The sequence below is a fragment of the Myripristis murdjan genome, chromosome 12 (genome assembly GCF_902150065.1).
Source record: "Myripristis murdjan chromosome 12, fMyrMur1.1, whole genome shotgun sequence".
Taxonomy (NCBI): domain Eukaryota; kingdom Metazoa; phylum Chordata; class Actinopteri; order Holocentriformes; family Holocentridae; genus Myripristis; species Myripristis murdjan.
In genome coordinates this window covers 31,523,100-31,542,089 of record NC_043991.1, presented here as the reverse complement: position 1 = coordinate 31,542,089, position 18,990 = coordinate 31,523,100, and the positions used below count along the sequence as shown (strand labels likewise).

The 18,990-nt window shown below is 39.8% G+C and overlaps 1 protein-coding gene across 5 annotated transcripts in view; it reads right to left on the bottom strand.

Moving 5' to 3' along the window:
* Positions 1 to 4,729: 4,729 nt before the first annotated feature.
* The window catches only part of kdm2bb (lysine (K)-specific demethylase 2Bb), a 45,486-nt gene continuing 31,225 nt past the window's right edge, over positions 4,730 to 18,990 (bottom strand). Inside the window, exons 15-22 of one of the 5 annotated variants that reach the window (XM_030065954.1) lie at positions 18,473 to 18,616; positions 17,573 to 17,659; positions 17,115 to 17,441; positions 12,668 to 13,731; positions 12,382 to 12,545; positions 7,558 to 7,719; positions 6,514 to 6,732; positions 4,730 to 5,666 (exon numbers count right to left, since the gene is read on the bottom strand). In XM_030065954.1, coding sequence (XP_029921814.1) covers positions 5,485 to 5,666; positions 6,514 to 6,732; positions 7,558 to 7,719; positions 12,382 to 12,545; positions 12,668 to 13,731; positions 17,115 to 17,441; positions 17,573 to 17,659; positions 18,473 to 18,616 — 2,349 coding nt within the window. In that variant the 3' untranslated portion in view covers positions 4,730 to 5,484. Of the gene's footprint in view, positions 5,667 to 6,513; positions 6,733 to 6,965; positions 7,055 to 7,557; positions 7,720 to 9,757; positions 9,793 to 12,381; positions 12,546 to 12,667; positions 13,732 to 17,114; positions 17,442 to 17,572; positions 17,660 to 18,472; positions 18,617 to 18,990 lie in introns of those variants that run through there. The other 4 variants (XM_030065957.1, XM_030065955.1, XM_030065956.1 and 1 more) reach the window with 4 other exon arrangements.

Sequence of the window (18,990 nt, the reverse complement as noted above, 5' to 3'; positions counted from 1 at the left end):
TTTTGGATAAAAAATATTAGATTAGATTATGGAATAAATGTATACTTTTTAAGAAGAGGTCTGATGTAGGTAGCAACAGGGGGTAAACAAGCTGGCTAATGTGAACAACTCATGCTCATCATGTGAACAAGCAGGTTTTTGTCACCACCGCCAGACGTCACCACCGTCAGGTTTTCTGTCTGACGGTGATGACTGAAGTCTGAAAAATGCTTATAACAGTGCTCAGGATTGTTATTTTTTGGACCAAGTAGTTAAATAAAGTTGTTAAGCAAGAAGCCATTGACTTGAGTGGTATACATTTTGGAATTGTATGTTGTAATGAGGCCACTGTCACCACCGTCAGATTAGTGTCACCACCGTCAGAGGCAGTTATATTGGTTTTAAATGAATATGCTTACAATATGTTTCTTTGGTGCTGTTGAATTATTAAAGTATTAGTCTCTTTTAATACAAAAATATGTTTTTCAAATTAAAAAAACATTACGGTGACGGTGTAGACAAAAAGCCTAATAACTGGAAAAACGTATATTTTATGAAAAAAATGCTAAATGAGGAGGTTGCACCGGTACATTGCTGAATAGCCAAGACCTTGGCCTATAATGATATACCTTCAGATTTTGTAATTTAACTCACTTTTTTTTTTTTTTTTTTTTTTTTCAAAATTAAAACCTGTTTTATCCAAATTCCCAAGAATCAGTACACTGGTAAGCGCTGTATTATAATTTTTCTGGCATTTGGCTGAATCTGAGCAGATAGTACAGCCCTATAAACATCAAAATTCATCCTGCTACTTCCATCAGCAGTCACATCATCAACAAACACTAGTGAGCCAGTTCCACTGGCAGCCATACATGCCCATGCCATAACACTGCCTCCACCATGCTGGACAGATGATCATGGGTCATGAGCTGCTCCTTTCATTCTCCACACTTTGCTCTTCCCATCATTCTGGTACAAGTTCATCTTCATTTCAACTGTCCAAAGAACCTTGTTTCAGAATTGGGCAGGCATTTTTAGAATTTTTTTTTTTTTTTTTTTTTTTATTATTTATTTATAGTATTCTCCTTCACCTGCATAGACAACTCTGTGTTGAGGGCTCTGATAAACAGCCACCAAAAGTAAATGCAAACACTTGGAATGAACTCCCTCTGACTGTGTGTGTGTGTGTGTGTGTGTAACTGTATCACCTGGGGGGTTGAGTGTCTTATTCTGCATGTCAGTCATGTCTTTGGCTGTTCTTTATTAAACAAAGAATTCCATATTGTTTATTTGGTGGTGACACAGATGGCCTTTCCCCAATGTGTGAACCCTCCTGCTGCGGCTTGGGAAGTGTTATCTGTGTCCATTTGATTAGAAGGCCTTTGATCCTTTGACTAGCAGTCTTACTGAAGCTCGATGCTAATGGCTAACTGGAACCAAAGCGCTGCTGAGAATGTTTATTCAAAGATGTTTCACAGGCCGTAACTGACGAATGCCAGTCCAGCTCTACATGGGGAGTGAAGGTGTTAGAGACCAAAAAGGTGATAAGGACACCTTATTTCAGCTGCTAGGGAGGAACTGATATGATCGGGAAAGTTCTGTCAGCTTCCTCCAAAATAAACAGAGAGAGAGAGAGAGAGAGAGAGAGAGAGAGAGAGAGAGAGAGAGAGAGAGAGAGAGAGAGAGAGAGAGAGAGAGAGAGAGAGAGAGAGAGAGAGAGAGAGAGAGAGAGAGAGAGAGAGAGAGAGAGAGAGATGTATATGTATAAGTTGCAGATAACCAAAAAAGAACAACATTTAGACAGCTCAGTATTTAAAATCAATTTTAATATCTCAAATGTCATGTAATTCTCCCTAGAGGCTTTACTTTTATATATTATGTACAGTTAGACCATACACATAAATGTACTAAAATATTTCATATTATATCCAGGAGACCTGGTGACATTATAATTTCATTAAAAAAAAATAATATCAAAACATCCCTCCACTGAACTGCATATCCCTATTGATGGGGAATTCCATTGAAATTAATGGTTTTGCAGAGGTTTACCAAAAACTTAACAAGATTTTTTTATTTTTTTATTTTAGTGAATCATGAAAAGGCTGAAGATAAAGAAAATGCGATGCTATTCTTAAAGAAACTTTAGTTCATCTTCTCATACCAGCATTTTCCAAAACTTACAATACTAAGATGATCACTATATGTCTGAGAACAACATGGTGTCTATAGTTTCTTCAAGCAATTTTAATAATATGACCAACTTTGAAAGATGCCTTTTTATTAAAATTCCTTAGAAAAACCTAAGACAACTTCAGCTTAAGACAAGGGTAACCACAGGATTGTACTGTTGCTAAATCTATAGACTGCTGTGTGAGTAGACTCCTTTGCTGCATGCAGAGCTGAAAAGATTCTTCACACAAAGCGCCAGTGATGCTCACATGTAATGTACTTGGAGACTGAGATGTAGCTACAAACTATTAGCAGAATTACACACTGGCTTTGAAAATATCTGCTATTATATATATGTGTGTTGTGTGTTGTGTGTGTGTGTGCATATACATACACACACACATACATATATAAATATACACACACACACACACACACACACACACACACATATATATATGGAGAGAGAGAAAGAGAAAGAGATAGGTAGATAGATATACATACACACATACACAGTTAGGTCCATAAGTATTTGAACAGTGACATGGTATTTATAATTCTGCATCTGTACACCACCAGAATGGATTTGAAATGGAATAATCAAGATGTGATCGAAGTGCAGACTTTGAGCTTTAATTGGAGGAGTGGAAAATTTTTTTTGTCATTAACCGTTTAGGAATTTCAGCCACTTATATACATTGTCACCACATTTTCAGAGGCTCAAAAGTAAATGGACTAGCTATACATAACATACATAAACATAAGGATTATATTCAATGTTTGGAGGAAAATCCTTTACAGTCTATGACTGCCTGAAGTCTGGAGCCCATGGACAACATCACCAAATTCTAAGTTCCTCTCTTGAGCTGCTCTGCCAAGCCTTTACTGCAGCTCCTTCAGCTGCTGCTTGTTTGTGGGTCTTTATGCCTTCAGTTTGGTCTTCAGCAGGTGAAAAGCAGCTCAACTGGTTGAGGTCTGCGGACTAACAAAGCAAAGATTTGGGCTTTTAAAGGCAGTGGTCTTAAACTTTTGATCAGCTGATGAACAGCCTATTTCAGTTTAATGGTTGTTTGCAATAAATTGCTTACCCCCTTTTTTTTTTTTTTGGTCTCAATCCCATTTCTTCTTTTTGCATTTTGAACCTCTACTTAGAACCTTTTTAAGATCCAACAGTGCAAAATGTAAATTCTTGCAATTTCTCAGCTGGTCTTAAATTTTTGATCAGGAGTGTATGCCACTTCTGCCGTCCTACCAGTTTTGTGGCATTTGGCTGAATATGAGCAGATAGTATAGCCCTATAAACATCCGAATTCATCCTGCTACTGCCATCAGCAGTCACATCATCAACAATCAATCAATTCAATTCAATTTTATTTGTATAGTGTTAAATAATAACAAAAGTTATCTCAAGGTGTTTCACAGAAACCCAACAGATATTGGCTAAATCCATGGACCAACATCTCCCCTAAGAGCAAGCACAAAGTGACAGTGGCGAGGAAAAAAAACCCTTTTAACAGGGCCAAAAACTTTGAGTAGAGCCCAGCATTTCATTCTCCACATTTTTCTCCTCCCATCATTCTGGAACAACTTAATATTCTTTTCATCTGTCCAAAGAACCTTTGTATTTGTTTTTTTGCAAAGACTAATCTGGTCTTCCTGTTCTTGAGTAACACCAGTGGTTTGCACCTTGCTGTATACCCTCTATTTATTTTCTCGTAAACATCTCTTGACTGTAGATTTGGACAATGACACGCCTACCTCCTCCAGAGTGTTTTGGACTTCCCTGGACTTTGTGAATGGGTTTTTCTTCACCAGGGAAAGAATTCTTCAGTCATCCACTTTAGTCTTCTGTGGTCTTTCAGGCCTTTTGGTGTTGCTGAGCTCACCAGTGCATTCCCTCTTTTACAGGATATGCTAAACTGTTTATTTGGCTTCTCCTGAAGTTGTTGCTATCTGTCTGATAGATTTTTTTCTTTTTGAACATAATGATGGCCTCCTTCACCTGCATAGACACCTCTCTGGAACGCATCTTGAGGGCTCTGATAAACAGCTAATAAATGCAAATGCAAACACTTGGAATTAACTCGAGACCTTTTATTTTCTTAATTTGTCATGAAATAATGAGGGAAAAGGCCACACCTGGCCATAAAGCTGCTTTAGTCAAGTGTCCAGTTACTTTTGAGCCTCTGAAAATGGGGTGACAATGTATAAAACTGGCTGTAATTCCTAAACAGTTAATGCCATATTTTTGTTCAACCCCTTAAATTAAAGCTGAAAGTCTGCACTTCAATCACGTCTTCATTACTCCATTTCAAATCCACTTTGGTGGTGTGCAAGAGCAAAATTATGAATACTGAATCACTGTCCAAATACTTATGGAGCTAACTGTACAGACACACACACACACATACATATATCTATCTATATGTTTATATCTATCTATCTACCTATCTATAAGATAAGGTAGATTGATCCAGATATAGATCGATCTACCTATCTAAGTATATATATAGATATCTATATAAACACATACACACACACACACACACACACACACACACACACACACACACACCAGTGCAAATAGCTTTTTACTTTTTCCTCTAGGTATTACATCAGAATGGACACAGTAATATAGTATATAGTCCTATAGAAAGGAAAGACCATAGTGCCCATGTCCAGTAAGAAACAGAACACTGAGACTTAAGATAAAATATAAAAACACCCACACAAATACAAGCTATCATTGTACTATACTGGAAAGAAATCCCCATACCTTTGCCTCTCATCAATGAAAAGCTTAGCAGTAATGCAAATTGATTAGAAATGGTACCATACAGTACATGAGTGCATTCAATACGGCACATAAATTTATGTAACACTTTCTGATACAAAAATATTATTCTATAATGCATTACCTTTGCATTGGAACAAAAACATGAGACAGTTTATAACACCAAAATATATAATGCTGAACATAAACAGTCCATCTGAAGAAATAAATAACTTAAACACAGGTGCAAAAATGTAAGTAAAACAACAGCAACGACCAAAACATTTTTGCAATTTTCAGGCAAAAAATGGGATCCAGATTGAGTTGTTGTTTTTTTTTTCTTTTGTTTGTTTGTTGCAAAACATTCCGGCTTGGCTGCACAGATTCCCTTCTCATTACTTCACAGAAGACACTTCTCCTGTTTCTGTTAAGTGGCCCACAGAGACTTGTGAAATACAACATCCAATTAAAAAAACCATGAAGACAGCCATCTGCTGCCTCCATGTGGACAGTAGTATTGCCACTTGTGTAATGTGGCACAGTCTTCAGTGCTCCTCCACCTAACTGAGCTTTTGCAGTAGTTTCTCCTCTGTCAGTCCGAACTGCACACTGACTGACATCTCAGCAATGAACTGTTCACAGCCCTCCTTGCTCACCTGTTTACAGTAGCGCAAGTCTATATGGCATATGCTTCCACAGCGCTTGAAGTAGGTCAGTGACTGGTCTGTGACTCTGTTGCAGACTACAGGGAGAAACAGGGTCAGGAGAAAAAGTGATGCATAACATGTCACCCCTACCAACATAATCTCTTAAATACACAGATTAATCAGTCCTTCAAGTTATTCTAAGACATGAAGACCAAAGGTCTCCTCATGGCAAACAGTATTAACAGGGAGTAAGGGATGAGAAGGAGACAGGAAATGTACAGACTGTTGCACTCACTGGAAAGCTTATGTTTACCTGCCATAATACTCCTTCTATCATTTTCCTATTTCTTCCAACAGCACTAAACTAAACTCTCTGGAAGATGAGAAATATGGGATGTGATTAGATATGGCACTTGTTGAGCATCCTCTTTATTATAAAGGGCAAAATAAGTTTTTTATTTAATCTTATACTCAGATGGGTGACAAATTAAAAAGAGTGAAAGGTAGTCACATTGAGAATAAAACATTTGTCAGGTTCAGCTGGGTGACAAATGAAAGGAAAAACCAACGTAAACTGTTTTAGTATGGTGGTAGGCCACCATGCGACACCAGAACAGTATACTGGAGGGATGGAACAACATTCCTCCAAAAACTATTCCCTTGTTTGGTGTTTTGATGATGGTGGTAGAGAGTGCTATCCAAAGCCGATATATCCACAGGGATCAATAAAGTATTTCTGATTCTGGTTCTGATTCTGAGCACATCAGTCTAAGGTAAATCATATTCACAGTCACCAGATCTCAGTCCAGTTGAACACCTATGGGAGCTTGTGTTTATCGTCAGAGGAAGCATAATGCAGGCAGATTTATACAACTAGTTTGGATGCAACCTAATTTTACTACCATCTACACTGGCACTGTCTGCTCAAAGTAAGCCTCCTACCTGACAAGTTGATGTCCGTGAGTGAGTCTCTGGTTGTCGTGCCTGCAGCGGTCAAAATGTTGACAGACTGGTCAGTGACATGATTGCAATAGCTGAGGTCTAGCTTGGATAAAAAGGGCATGTAGCGGATGATGAGGCGTAGAGAGGTATCTGTGATGTCCAGCCCTGTCAGGCGCAGGTCCACCACGTTACGCAGCTTACTCCTGTTGTCTAGCTGACCTACAGAGAGAAAAAGATTGAGAGAAACAGGAGAAGAGAGCGGGGAGAAATAGAAATGGTCAGTCTATTGAGAAAGACAGAAAGATGACCAAAGTAGATGACCAAGGTTAAAGGTGAATTTGTTTGGTAATTTATTTAATTTTATATTACTGTACTGTAGGGCTGCACAAAATGGACAAGAGAATAACATCTTGATTTTTTTTTTTCAAACTTTTGGATTTTAATCTACCTACCAATACTAACTGATGAGAATCTTTGCAGGATGATCAAGTGACATCATCATCGTGATTTTCGCATGCACTTCTTTCTGGGCATGCATGTTCTGTGTAGATAGGTGAACTGGGGTTTGTTTGACAGTGCACTCAGCAGCTGTTATAAAGTTATACATAATCAAAATCTTGATTTGACAATTCAGTTGTTTTTTGGATAAATTTTAAACATAAAATTGCATTAAGCGATTTATTGCTCCATCCTCATTTAATGAAGACTATCTAGCTATCTCCTGATAAACTGCCAGTTAAGCAACAGCAACTGATAATTCAGAATCATGTAACTTTCCATCATGTAACACAGTGATCACATTCAGAGTTAGGGTATTGTTTTACAGTTACAAAGCTAGACGTGAAAGCAGCTTAAAAGACAGTCAAAATCAAACAGTAGGGAGCACTTCAAGATCTGAGAGGACTTGTAGAAAACTCCCAGATTGGATTGTAAATGACACATACCTAATCTCACTAATTTGTCCTTTTACAAGCCTTTCCTTGTGTTAACCACTGATTATTTTTCAGATTATTTTGATGCAGTGAGAGAAAGGTGGACAGGTACCTGGCCTGTTGTCTGTAGGGGGAGACAACAGGTCCCTCATCTGAGCATCTTTTAGTCCTTCAACCCATTGAATGTCTAAAGTGCGTAGAAGAGGACAGCTAGAGGTGCAAAGGGCAGAGACCGCCACCCAGGAGCATCCTGACAACAGCAGTACACGCAGACCTGTAGCAACAAGGACATGCAGCATGTTAAATGAACATAGTTACAAGAGACAGATTTTTATGTGTGGGATTTTTGGTGTATCTCTGTAAAGAAAAATCTGTTCCAGTGACCACAAACACCTACTGATTATGAACCTTCATGATTCATACACTAGTGCGCATCAACAGTGTCCCTGTTGAAATTGAATGGAACTTAAGATTTGTAGGCATTCACATTTCAGACTCCCTCTATTTGTCTCTAAACAACAGTTGGGGCACAACAGAGAATACACTTTCCGAGATGTCTTGAAAAATATGGAATGTCCACAAAAGCCCTGGTCAATTTCTACCAGGCTACCATAGACCCAAGCCCAGGCCCAGCCACACCAAACTAACATAAAACAAGTCGCTGCAACAAAGGCAGACTGTTGCATTGCAAAATCTGCACTTAAACACACCACAAAGACGACAGCACAAGGGCCAACTGGCATGTCCATTCCACACCAGCATGAGAGGAGATAACTGTCCATACCAGCAGGTGGCAGCAGTCTATATTCATTATTCAAAAAGGCAATCTGGAATACTCAGGAATGAAGATATACAAACTGTAAACAGAGCATTTGCTTACCAATTTCACACTACTCTCAGTCACCACAGGCAGTTTCGTAATTTAGCTCCTCCTCATCCAGAATATGTCTGATAAGAAGTTCCTTCTCGTCCTCTTTCGCTTTCAACAGGTATTTCTGCCTCTGTAACTGTGGAGTCTACATCCAAGATGGCACAGCACCTGCTGCCACCTGCAGATGTCCGCCCCCCAGAGCTGGGTTCTGCTCGAGGTTTTTGACCTTGTTAAAAGGGTTTTTTCCTGGCCACTGTTGCCTTGCGCTTGCTCTCAGGGGAGATGGATTTGGCCAATATCTGTTGGGTTTCTGTGAAGCGTCTTGAGATAACTTTTGTTATGATTTGCCAAACACTGGCTGACAGCCAGCAATCGGCTTGGTCTGACACAACCTTGAGACAACAAACAACTGACAAAGCTTCAAAAAATCATTGGAACTTCACTGCCTCAGCTTCAGGATATTTATTCAACCTGCTCTGGATGGAAGGCCATTAGTATCATGGAGGACAACAGCCACCCAGCACATGGTCTGTTCTTACTCCTTCCCACAGGAAAATACTTACACAATATCAGAGCTTAGGTGGTCAGGCACCTTACATAAATGCTCAGTGATTCTTATCTTGTGTGATTTCTTACTTGTTGTTTTTGTTTTTGATTTATTTATCATATATAGTTTAAAGGCTGGGAGAGCCAGGGCACATGCATTTCATTGTATCTGAATGTACATGGTACTTTTTAAGTGTATATAACAGTAAACGTAAGCTCTGAACCTTGAACCCATGGCAAGCTAAAAATTCTGCAGAATCATCTCAAAACAACATTTAAATGTGGCCTATTTTCTATTTTTCTCTCTTCAAGGGGCTTAACAAACATACACAGATGAAATAACTATGCAAATGTAATTACTATAACTGCACAATCCAGAAAAGAAAATTATAGATATCAAAGAAAAGCATCTCAAGCATTCAGGAGCCCCTGGGGATACAATTATCCATCTAGAGAAGGCATAAAAAGCAAGTACTGAAACTCCAGCTCATAACTGAAAAACTCATACAAAGACAATAGCTCAATTCTAATTTCGAAAACAAACACATGTATTCAATGGATAAATTGCACCTAAAATACCCTAACTGAATGGATACTCTGTTTAAGTTTGCAGTTTTCACAATGCAATACACCATGACACAAAAAAATCACCACTTAGCCTTGTTGCTCAGCTGCTCATAAAAAACACAAATAACAACTGCAAATACACCACACTCGTCATTATGTAATGATATTGAAGGTAAGAAATCTTCTTAAACTGTTAATGCTGGTGGAACTAATTCTGGGATGGACTTAAGTGCAAATCTCAGCCTCACAGCTGAAATGACCCAGCCCATCAGAGCTACAAAAATACAGAGAAAACGCTTGAAATTTACCTCCCATTTCTCTTGATCGTTGCTGAGATGTTTCTACACCTTAATTAGAGTCCACCTGTGGTAAATTAAATTGATTGGACATGATTTGGAAAGGTGCAAACCTCTCTGTAGAAGGCCTCACAGCTGACAATGCATATCAGAGCAAAAACCAAGCCATGAGGTCAAAGGAACTGCCTGCACTGCCCAGAGACAGGATTGTTGCAAGGCACAGATCTGGGGAAGGGTACAAAAAAAATCCTGCTTTACTGAAGGTTCCCAAGAGCACAGTGGCCTCCATAATTCTCAAATGGAAGAGGTTTGGCAAAACCAGAACTCTTCCAAGATTGCCCGGCCAAACTAAGCAATCACAGGAGAAGGGCCTTAGTAAGAAAGGCTATCAAGAACCCGATGGTCACTCTTACTGAGCTCCAGAGATCCTGTGTGGAGAGGGAACAAAGTTCCAGAAGGACAACCATCACTGTGGCTCTCCACCGATCTGGGCTTTATGGCAGAGTGGCTCTCCTCAGTGCAAAACAGATGAAAGCCCGCTTGGAGTTTGCAAAAAAGCACCTGAAGGACTCTCAGACTGTGAAAAACAAGATTCTCTGGTCTGATGAAACCAAGATTGAACTGTTGAAACATTATGTGTGGAGGAAACCAGGCAGCGCTCATCACCTGCCCAGTATCATCCCAGCAGTGAAGCATGGTGGTGGCAGCATCATTCTGTCAGGCTGTTCTTCAGCAGCAGGGACTGGGAGACTGGTCAGGGTTGAGGGAAAGCTGAATGGAGCAAAGTACAGAGATCTCCTCAATGAAAACCTGTTCCACAGCGCTCAGGACCTCAGACTGGGCTGAAGGTTCACCTTCCAACATGACAATGACCCTAAGCACATAGGAGACAACAAAGGAGTGACTTAGGGACAACTCTGTCAATGTCCTAGAGTGGCCCAGCCAGAGCCCTGACTTGAACCCTATCCATCATCTCTGGAGAGACCTGAAAATGGCTGTCCACCGACGGTCCCCATTCAAGCTGACCAAGCTTGAGAGGATTTGCAAAGAAAAATGACAGAAAATCCCCCAATCCAGGTGTGCAAAGCTTGTTGCGTCATACCCAGAAAGACGCAAGGCTGTAATTGCTACCAAAAGTGCTTCAACTAAGTACTGAGTAAAGGGTCTGAATATGTCAATGTGATTTTTCAGTTTTTTTCTTTTTAATAAATTTACAAAAAATTCTAAAATTTTGTTTTCACTTTGTCATTGGGGGTACTGAGTGTAGATTAATGAGAGAAAAAATGAATTTAAACGACTGTAGCATCAGGCTGCAACATAACAAAAAGGGAAAAAGTGAAGGGGGAGTGAAAACTTCCTGAATGCATTGAATATCAGTTGTTTAAAAATTGTACAACTGTTTAAATAGTATAGATCTACATGGAGGAACATCACACCAGTGAAAGAAAGAGACGGGGAAGATGACATGAGACTTTAGGTCATGGATAAGATTAAAACTCTAAAATAATGCTGCTAGTACACAGTCTTATCCTTTCTTTATTGTGATCCTATGAGCACCCACATTTGTAGACATTAGGAGTGTGCGGGGGCACCACTATTTGTATTTGTGTTTATTTTGGGGCAAAATAATTCAGATTCGGATTTGGAAAAAAAGTGGGAGTGGCTTAAACTGTGAGTAATTCCTGCTCATGAAAACTAAACCCACTCTAAGGACTATATATTCTGTAAATCAAAAGAAATATAATATTATTCACATTTTTTGAGCACAGTGACTGTTATTGTCTATTCTTTTGGTCTATCTCCATCCACTACACAGGATGAGATGTAGTTTCTGTGTTAATGCTACCTCAAATTAAAGGGCTGGATGTCAAATATGTCAAAAATAGTATTATCCTTCACAAGTAAACTCAGACTGAAGAAAATTCCTGTTTTATGTAAAGCCAAACTTAAACAAATATGTCCAGAAGGGTAATTTATTTGGCAGAAAGCCATTATTCTTTACTTGCCAAATATGCATTTGGATTTGGGTGCATCTCTAGTTGATGTGCATCAAATAATTCAGTACATTGCAGACTAAATTGTGATTTTTGAATAATTTTTGAAGCTGTTGTACAGTTTGAGATATTTAATTTTTATTGTGAATATTTGCCCTCTTTCACTTGAATGGAGTCATGAAGTGAGCAGAACAGTTTGCTTTTTCAGGTGGTTAACCCCTGACAGAGACAAGAAGAGGGCAAGTCTCAGACATTTTTGGTAGTTTGGTTGGTTGACTTAAGGTATCTGTCCGTTGATCCTGTGAAAAGCCACTTGACCCTGCCAGTGCCAACATCAGTGCCTTGTCATTCAAAAACACATGCTTACAGGCGTATCCATCATTTCTTCCCATTTTCTCTCGCTTTGTCTCTCCACAATCCATTATTTTTGTGTCTCTCCCATAAATCGCTCTGTAGTGACCACTGCAATAACGCATTGCTTGCAGCAAAGCTGTACACATTAGAGCATTCATTACAGGGTGAAAGCAAGAATGGTTTCAGCTGTTTTAGAACCTGGGAAACCCAAATCAACAATTGTTGATTTTTTTCAGCATCCTCCTTTCTCTCTTTCTACAACTGCAGCTCATGCTTAGTTCACATGACGTCTGGCAGAATTTGTTTACCTGGCAGTCTGTTGATGAGCCAGCTGAGCTGTTTCTTGGAGATGTTGGTCCAGCTGAGGTCCAAAGCTACTGGCTGTCTACGGATAATACCACTCAGCATGGGGGGTGTAATGGACTTACAGCGGTTGAGATCAATGTGCTTCCAAAGCCTCTTATCACAGCACCTGGGAAGGCACACAATAGGTTTAATACATGCTTACCGGGGGAGGGGAGCGCTGTATGATGAACTTCTCAAGGCATCTTTAAAGCTCCACAGAGCTTCAGGTTCATGACATCTAACGCTCACCATCTATTCCAGGTCCTGCAGACACGCATGCAGACACAGAGATCCCTGTGGGTTAGGTGACTGAACACTGTCATCCACACCTCCCTGCGCATGATGTGCGTTTCCCCATCATTCAGGAGTAGTCTGTCAGGTGGAGGACTGATGGGTGGGGGTCGGATCACATGGCGCTCCATCTGGATGCATTTTGGTGGTGATCGACAGGGAATTGGGCGGGGACATATAGGAGTAATTGGTGAGCTTCTATTGAATCCCAGAGTTGAGTACTCACGTGGCGTCCCGTTCATCTCCCGCCCCCTGTGGTGCAGCCAGTCACCCAGGTCACCTCTGCCATTATTGAGTGGCCATCTTTGTTTTGGCTCCTCTCCCTCATTCTCAGGCTCAGTTTTTACTGACCTGTGATTCTGATTGCCCAGGCTGTCGTCTGATTTCAAAGGTCGTCTGTTCTGACTGGCCAGAGCCTCCTCAATTTTATTGGGCCTACAGCTCTGATTAGTGGTTGCGTCTTCTGTTCTTAGTGTTTTACTGTTCTGATTATTGAAAGAGTCCTCACTTTTCAGTGGTCGTCGATTGTGATTGGCTGGGCTGTCCTCAATTTTCAATGGTCTGCGGTTCAGGTTGGCCACACAGTCCTCTGAACTGAACTCTTTGCTCAACTCTTTGTTGGGGAAGCGACGGCGTTGCTGGCGAGCCTTAAGCTGGCCGCAGCTCTTTTCCTGGCCATCTCCTGATTCGCTGCTTGGACCAGCTCTGGGAGAGTTGGAAGATGACTGGTCTCTTTCTCTAGCTGCCAATGTTCTCAGCAGTGGATTCAGCAGAACTTTGGCTTTGTCCTCTATAATGCCATCTTTCTCCTTTGTCAATGCATCTTCTTCCTCTTCGTCATCTTCCTCTTGCTCTGCTTCATCATCGTCCTTTTTTTCATTCACATTATTCCTGTCTAGGGGAAACCTGTCTTCCTCTTCCCGATCTTCATGGTCATCTTCGTCATCACCATCATCGTTCTCTGTCTTGATCTGTTGCAGCAGCTTCGAGGTCAAGGGATCATCTGGTTTTGAGAGCTTCTTCTGAGAAGGAACAGAAGGAGCAATTATTTCTTTTTTGCATCTAGTGCCTAGAAGCTTCTCTGAATAATTACTTATTACTTATTACTCATTACTTATTTTCCTTTGTGGTTTCACAGTGCTTTTAGAAGTGAAGGTCATACATGTTTTGAAATTCACTTTGAAACTATTTCTAGAGATCTGTGGTTTGCCATCAACTCCGAGATTACATACTGTTATGCAATCTTACAATAATTGTTCTCATGATTTGGCTGAAATAATAATTTTTATCTTAACTTGTTTAGTTGCTAAGACCATCACAATCTAAAGATTACACATCCAATAAACTGTCTGTCTTCCAAACTCCAGTTCTCCAACTCCGCCAGCATAGCTAAACTGTTTAAACCTTTATAACTCTGGTGTCCCAAGCAATGTCCTCTGTTTTTTAGGGCAGGTCTCAGAGGGGCAAAAATCACTACAAGCCAGCTCCCGAGGGGAAAATTAATTGTTTTGAGGGTCAGATCACTGGCTTGGTCAGATGTCTGGGTGACTATATGCACACTACCTGATTCATTTGGGTGCTCAAAGGTTAATGTATTTTGTGATAATGCAGCCCAAACAGAACTACAAATCTTAAAACACTTTATTTCCAAAGCTACTGAAACTTTTAATGAATCTAGATTCATCCTCACATCACAGGGATTAATCCAGGCATGAGTCCACTCTTGAAACATCTAGAGTTATGCTAAATCGTGTCTGAAGTCTGGCATATTATCTCAAAAAACATCTGTTAACTCTGGCCTTTGGTCCCTGTTAGCTAGGCTAGTTTCTCTTTTGGCTCTTCTTGTGATGTCTGTTCTTTCTGTCTGTTGTTTTCATCTGATGTGTTCTTTGTTTTGTAAAGCGTCCTTGGGTGCTTTGAAAGGCGCTATATAAATCTAAGTTATCATCATTATCGTCATTCTAAAAGTGCTTGCTAACCAGTAATGATGTACCACTCTCCTACTTTATTGCTTTACAGAAAGAACATCCTGGGCTGATTTGTTGGCCTTTTGTGTTTTTTCATGTTCTCTCCATGTATATGTGGTTTACTCTGGGTGACCCAGTTTCCTGTTACATTTCAAAGACATCCAGGTGACTGAGAAAATCTAACATTAGTTAGTTATTAATGGAAATTTGTTATGGAATATAGTTATGAATGGATTAGTTATAAATGGAAGTGTGAGTATGGCTGTCTATGTAGTGTTAACCCTGTAATAGACTGGCTACCTGGGTGTACAATCATCAAAATATTTTTTTTCTCCTCCAAGAGGAGCCAGGCCTCCACTCCTAAAGATCTCAGGGCTCTTCTGCTTTTCTTCACACGTTAAACCAACTGTGATTTCCTATGTTCACTTTTCTTACATTTTTTGTCAGGTCCCTCTTCCATGCCATTTCCAGAGATGCCATTTTCCTTCCTTGACCTATATCCTATCCAGACTTGTCAAATCCCCTGCAAGAAATTTCCAGAAATTTTAAGTTGTTCCCTTGGATTTCCACACTTCTCCATCTCAGCACCCCTAAACCCAACTTCCAGACTAATCAGGCTTCCCGTCCTTTCCTATTTACAGCTTCCAAAGATGCCAGGTCCCCTGTCTGAAACCTAACCCAAGTCAGCAAGCACATCAAACTGAGAGAGGAGAGTTTCCCCTGCGTAACGCCAGTTTAATCCTGTTTCTTACTCTGTCAAGGTTATTTCATCAGTGTGCCTCTTTAGATATCTCTATCAATCCAAGGAGTGCTACCTGCTGAAGATACATGCAGTGTGATCTGTGTCCATAGCAGAGATCAAGGGATACCATAACTCATAATACTCTCTTCATACTCTCTTGGGAATTTCCCAGTTTGGGATCAATAAAGTATACCTACCTACCTACCTTCAAGGGCTGGACTGAGCAACCGAACCTCACTAAATATAATTATTGCTACCAAATTTCAGAAAAGGTGTCCAGTGTGGCCTCTTAACCTTTGAATTGGACTGCATATAGCTAAAACTGAAATACCTACTTTGCACCCCATTGCAACTGTAGTTGCAACCACTATTAGTATTGTCGTTATTGCTATTATCACCACTATACTAGTGGTGATGTTGAACATTGTTCTATGTCCTGCAATGTGCTCCTCCCTCTCCTCTCTCATCTCTCTCTCTGTTCATCTCTCAACCCTTCCAGTTGGAGCAGATGGCCGCCCACCCAGAGACGGGCTCTGCTCGAGGTTTTTGGCCCTGTTAAAAGGGTTTTTTCTTCGCCACCGTCGCGCTGTGCTTGCTCTTGGGGAGAGTTTGGTTGATGGATTTGGCCAATATGTGTTGGGTTTCTGTAAAGTGCCTTGAGAAAACATTTGTAATGATTTGATGTTATACAAATAAAACTGAATTTAATTTAACTGAACTGTAACAAAGACCTCAACTTGTTTCAGTGGCTTTACAATTAATCTAAGTAAATATCCTAAAAACAGTAGCATTCGTTTTGATCCAGTCAGACATTTCTAAATGATTTACGAAACTTTACACAGCCTCCACAATAAATATGTGTGAAAGGAGAATGTATGTATAATAAATGTATATGAGGGCCAGTATGAATTATCTTGTACTGCCCCTCATACACGCACCATGAACACAAGAACAAATAACACTCTCTCACTCACCCACGCACCCACGTACATACGTACGCATGCATGCACGCACACAATTTTATGATGTGTTTGCTCTTTATATGCATTTATGACCAGTGTTCTTTAAAACACTGAAAACGTCTCATCGTTGATATTATGGCACAGTATATATAATTATTTATATTCAAATATAAAATATATTTAAATATACTTTTTCTTCAAGTTTTCAATCTAATGGCATTTTTTAATCTAATTTTGATATCATAATTGAGTCTATTCATTAATTCCTGCATTTAATCTTGACTTGTTTGAGCCATTAAATGGCTCAAGCGAAATACATTTAATCAACACAATGGTTGTTGATGTTGTTCCTCTTAGAAAAAAACTTTTAAATATGCATAATATTGAATGGGTCTTCTAACATTAAAAAAAAAAATCAGTGTTCATATATAGCCTGAATTTGAATTAAAGACTTACCAGTGAACTGGAAATGAAGTATCAGTCTCTAATATAAGTGACTCAGTTTATCAATGATAGTTGCTATTTAATTGCTGTTCATCATACCTCCTTTACTCTCTTTGATTCCCCAGTCTCACATCTTCCACTGTAGTATATTCCACTGTATCTCAGTGGAAAAGACTGTAGTAATTAAACTCTTTAGGGGTCAAGTTTCCAAATATTGAAGAGATTATCAAAGCCCTATGTGTCTTGGCCTTATTCAAGATGACAGGATTACTAACTGATGAGGTTCTTGCCTTCTTTTTAACAACGACAGGTTCATCATTGGTGTCAAACAGTTTCCTTTTCTTCCGCAAAGGGTTGTCCTCAAGTCTTGGCCGGGGCGTGCCATCCAGAGACAGTAAGGGGGGGCGCTTCTTTGGAGGCTCCTCATCTTTCCTCTTAGGGATTTCCTCCCGTTCTGTCTTCCTCTTCACTGCAGATGTCATAGTCAAAGCAGTTACACTGGCTGCAGCCACGCTGGGTGGGTCAGGCTCCTCTTTTATGTCTCGATTCAGCCGTGGTTCTTTCAGTAGCGAGCCAGGAAGGTTAGATGCATACTTAAACCCAGGCCCTCTTTTTTGCTTGAAGGCCAAAAGGTGAGATAAGGGGGAAAAAAAACTTTATATCGTTTGGTCTTAGATTTTGAGATATGCTAATTTTTGATCTTTTCATAAATCAAAAACATTAGAGAAATATCCACACAGATGCTTACTTTCCCTGTTTTTCCTGCATGGTTGCACTTTGGACACTCCCAGCAGTTTGGCAGCTCATCATTTACCACTCCACCAGAGTCTTTCACCTGAACAAGACAGCAGCATCAGAGAGGCTGTTAACTGATGGGAGACAACAATGAAAAGAAACACAATATCTACGGAATAGTTTAAGAATGGCTAAAGAAATGGAAATGAATACAGAATATGGTTTATGTTTGGGAATAGTACACAGGGTTCCTATACGTTTCCTATTTAAAAAACTCAGACTTTCTCAGACCTACATTTCCAGACATCACGGTGGATTTTTTTTTTTTTCAAACCATGTCTACCATCTCAGATTACTGATATGATATGATAGATACATGTTTATCAAGATTCCAAACGTTACATGTGCTAGTGGCTTCATCACTTCTCCGCCTCACATTGGAGGGTTGAACAAACAGTGATGAGACACCAAGTACTGATGATGCTTTCACAAGAACAATGTGCTTTTTCTTTTCCATGGCCCTAGTGATAGCTAACTCGTCCCGAGATGTTAAATGATTTTACACACAGTTTGCAACATGCTTTTTTCTCTCTCTCTCTCTCTCTCTCTTCAGCAAGCGCCTCCATTGATTCAATGGACTGACGCTGGAATTGCTCTGCCCGGCCAATGTCTGCTCCGAATGAGAACCAAGTCAAAATATGTTGCTTGTATGATTTACTATGGCAATTTCTGAATGCTTTAAAAAACAAACAAACAAAAAAAAAAACTATCTTTAAGAAAACTGAAAATTCCACACTTATGAAGACCTGGAAATGATCAAAATCCTTTTCCATACTTTTTAATACTTTTCCAGACAGCATAGGAACCCTGAATACATACTCAGTAGCAAAAATACTTTTATTGAGTAATATACCTTAAGACAATTGGGATGAACAATCTCGTTACAGATGGAGCACTCCATAAGCATGAGATTAAACTTTTCCTCATCGTCCTCCACAGTATCCTCCTTCCCTGCCTCTCCACAGATGAGACACACTGCGGTGTGGGGCAGAACAGGCTGGGAGAAACACAATAAGCTGAACAGGAGGTTGCTGTATCAAATTATGACCATTAGAGACAGGAAGCTCTTATATGGTGGATTAACAAGCCAGCTAGCTTTGACTTCTGTGTGTGTGTGTGTGTGTGTGTGTGTGTGTGAGTAATTGTCTTTTTGGTCTTGATTTGACTCATTTTGATTTCATTTCATTCAACTAATTGACTGATTAGAGCTAATAATCACCCACTCAGTAACCACTGCACTCCTAGGCACCCTGGAAGGGATTTCTTTCCCTTTTTGATATCATAGTCCAGGTGGTAGGCTATAGTTTTCTTGTCTAGTGATCTTTAGGTTTTGTTTACCCTCTGATGTTCTCTCTGACAGTTAAGTATATG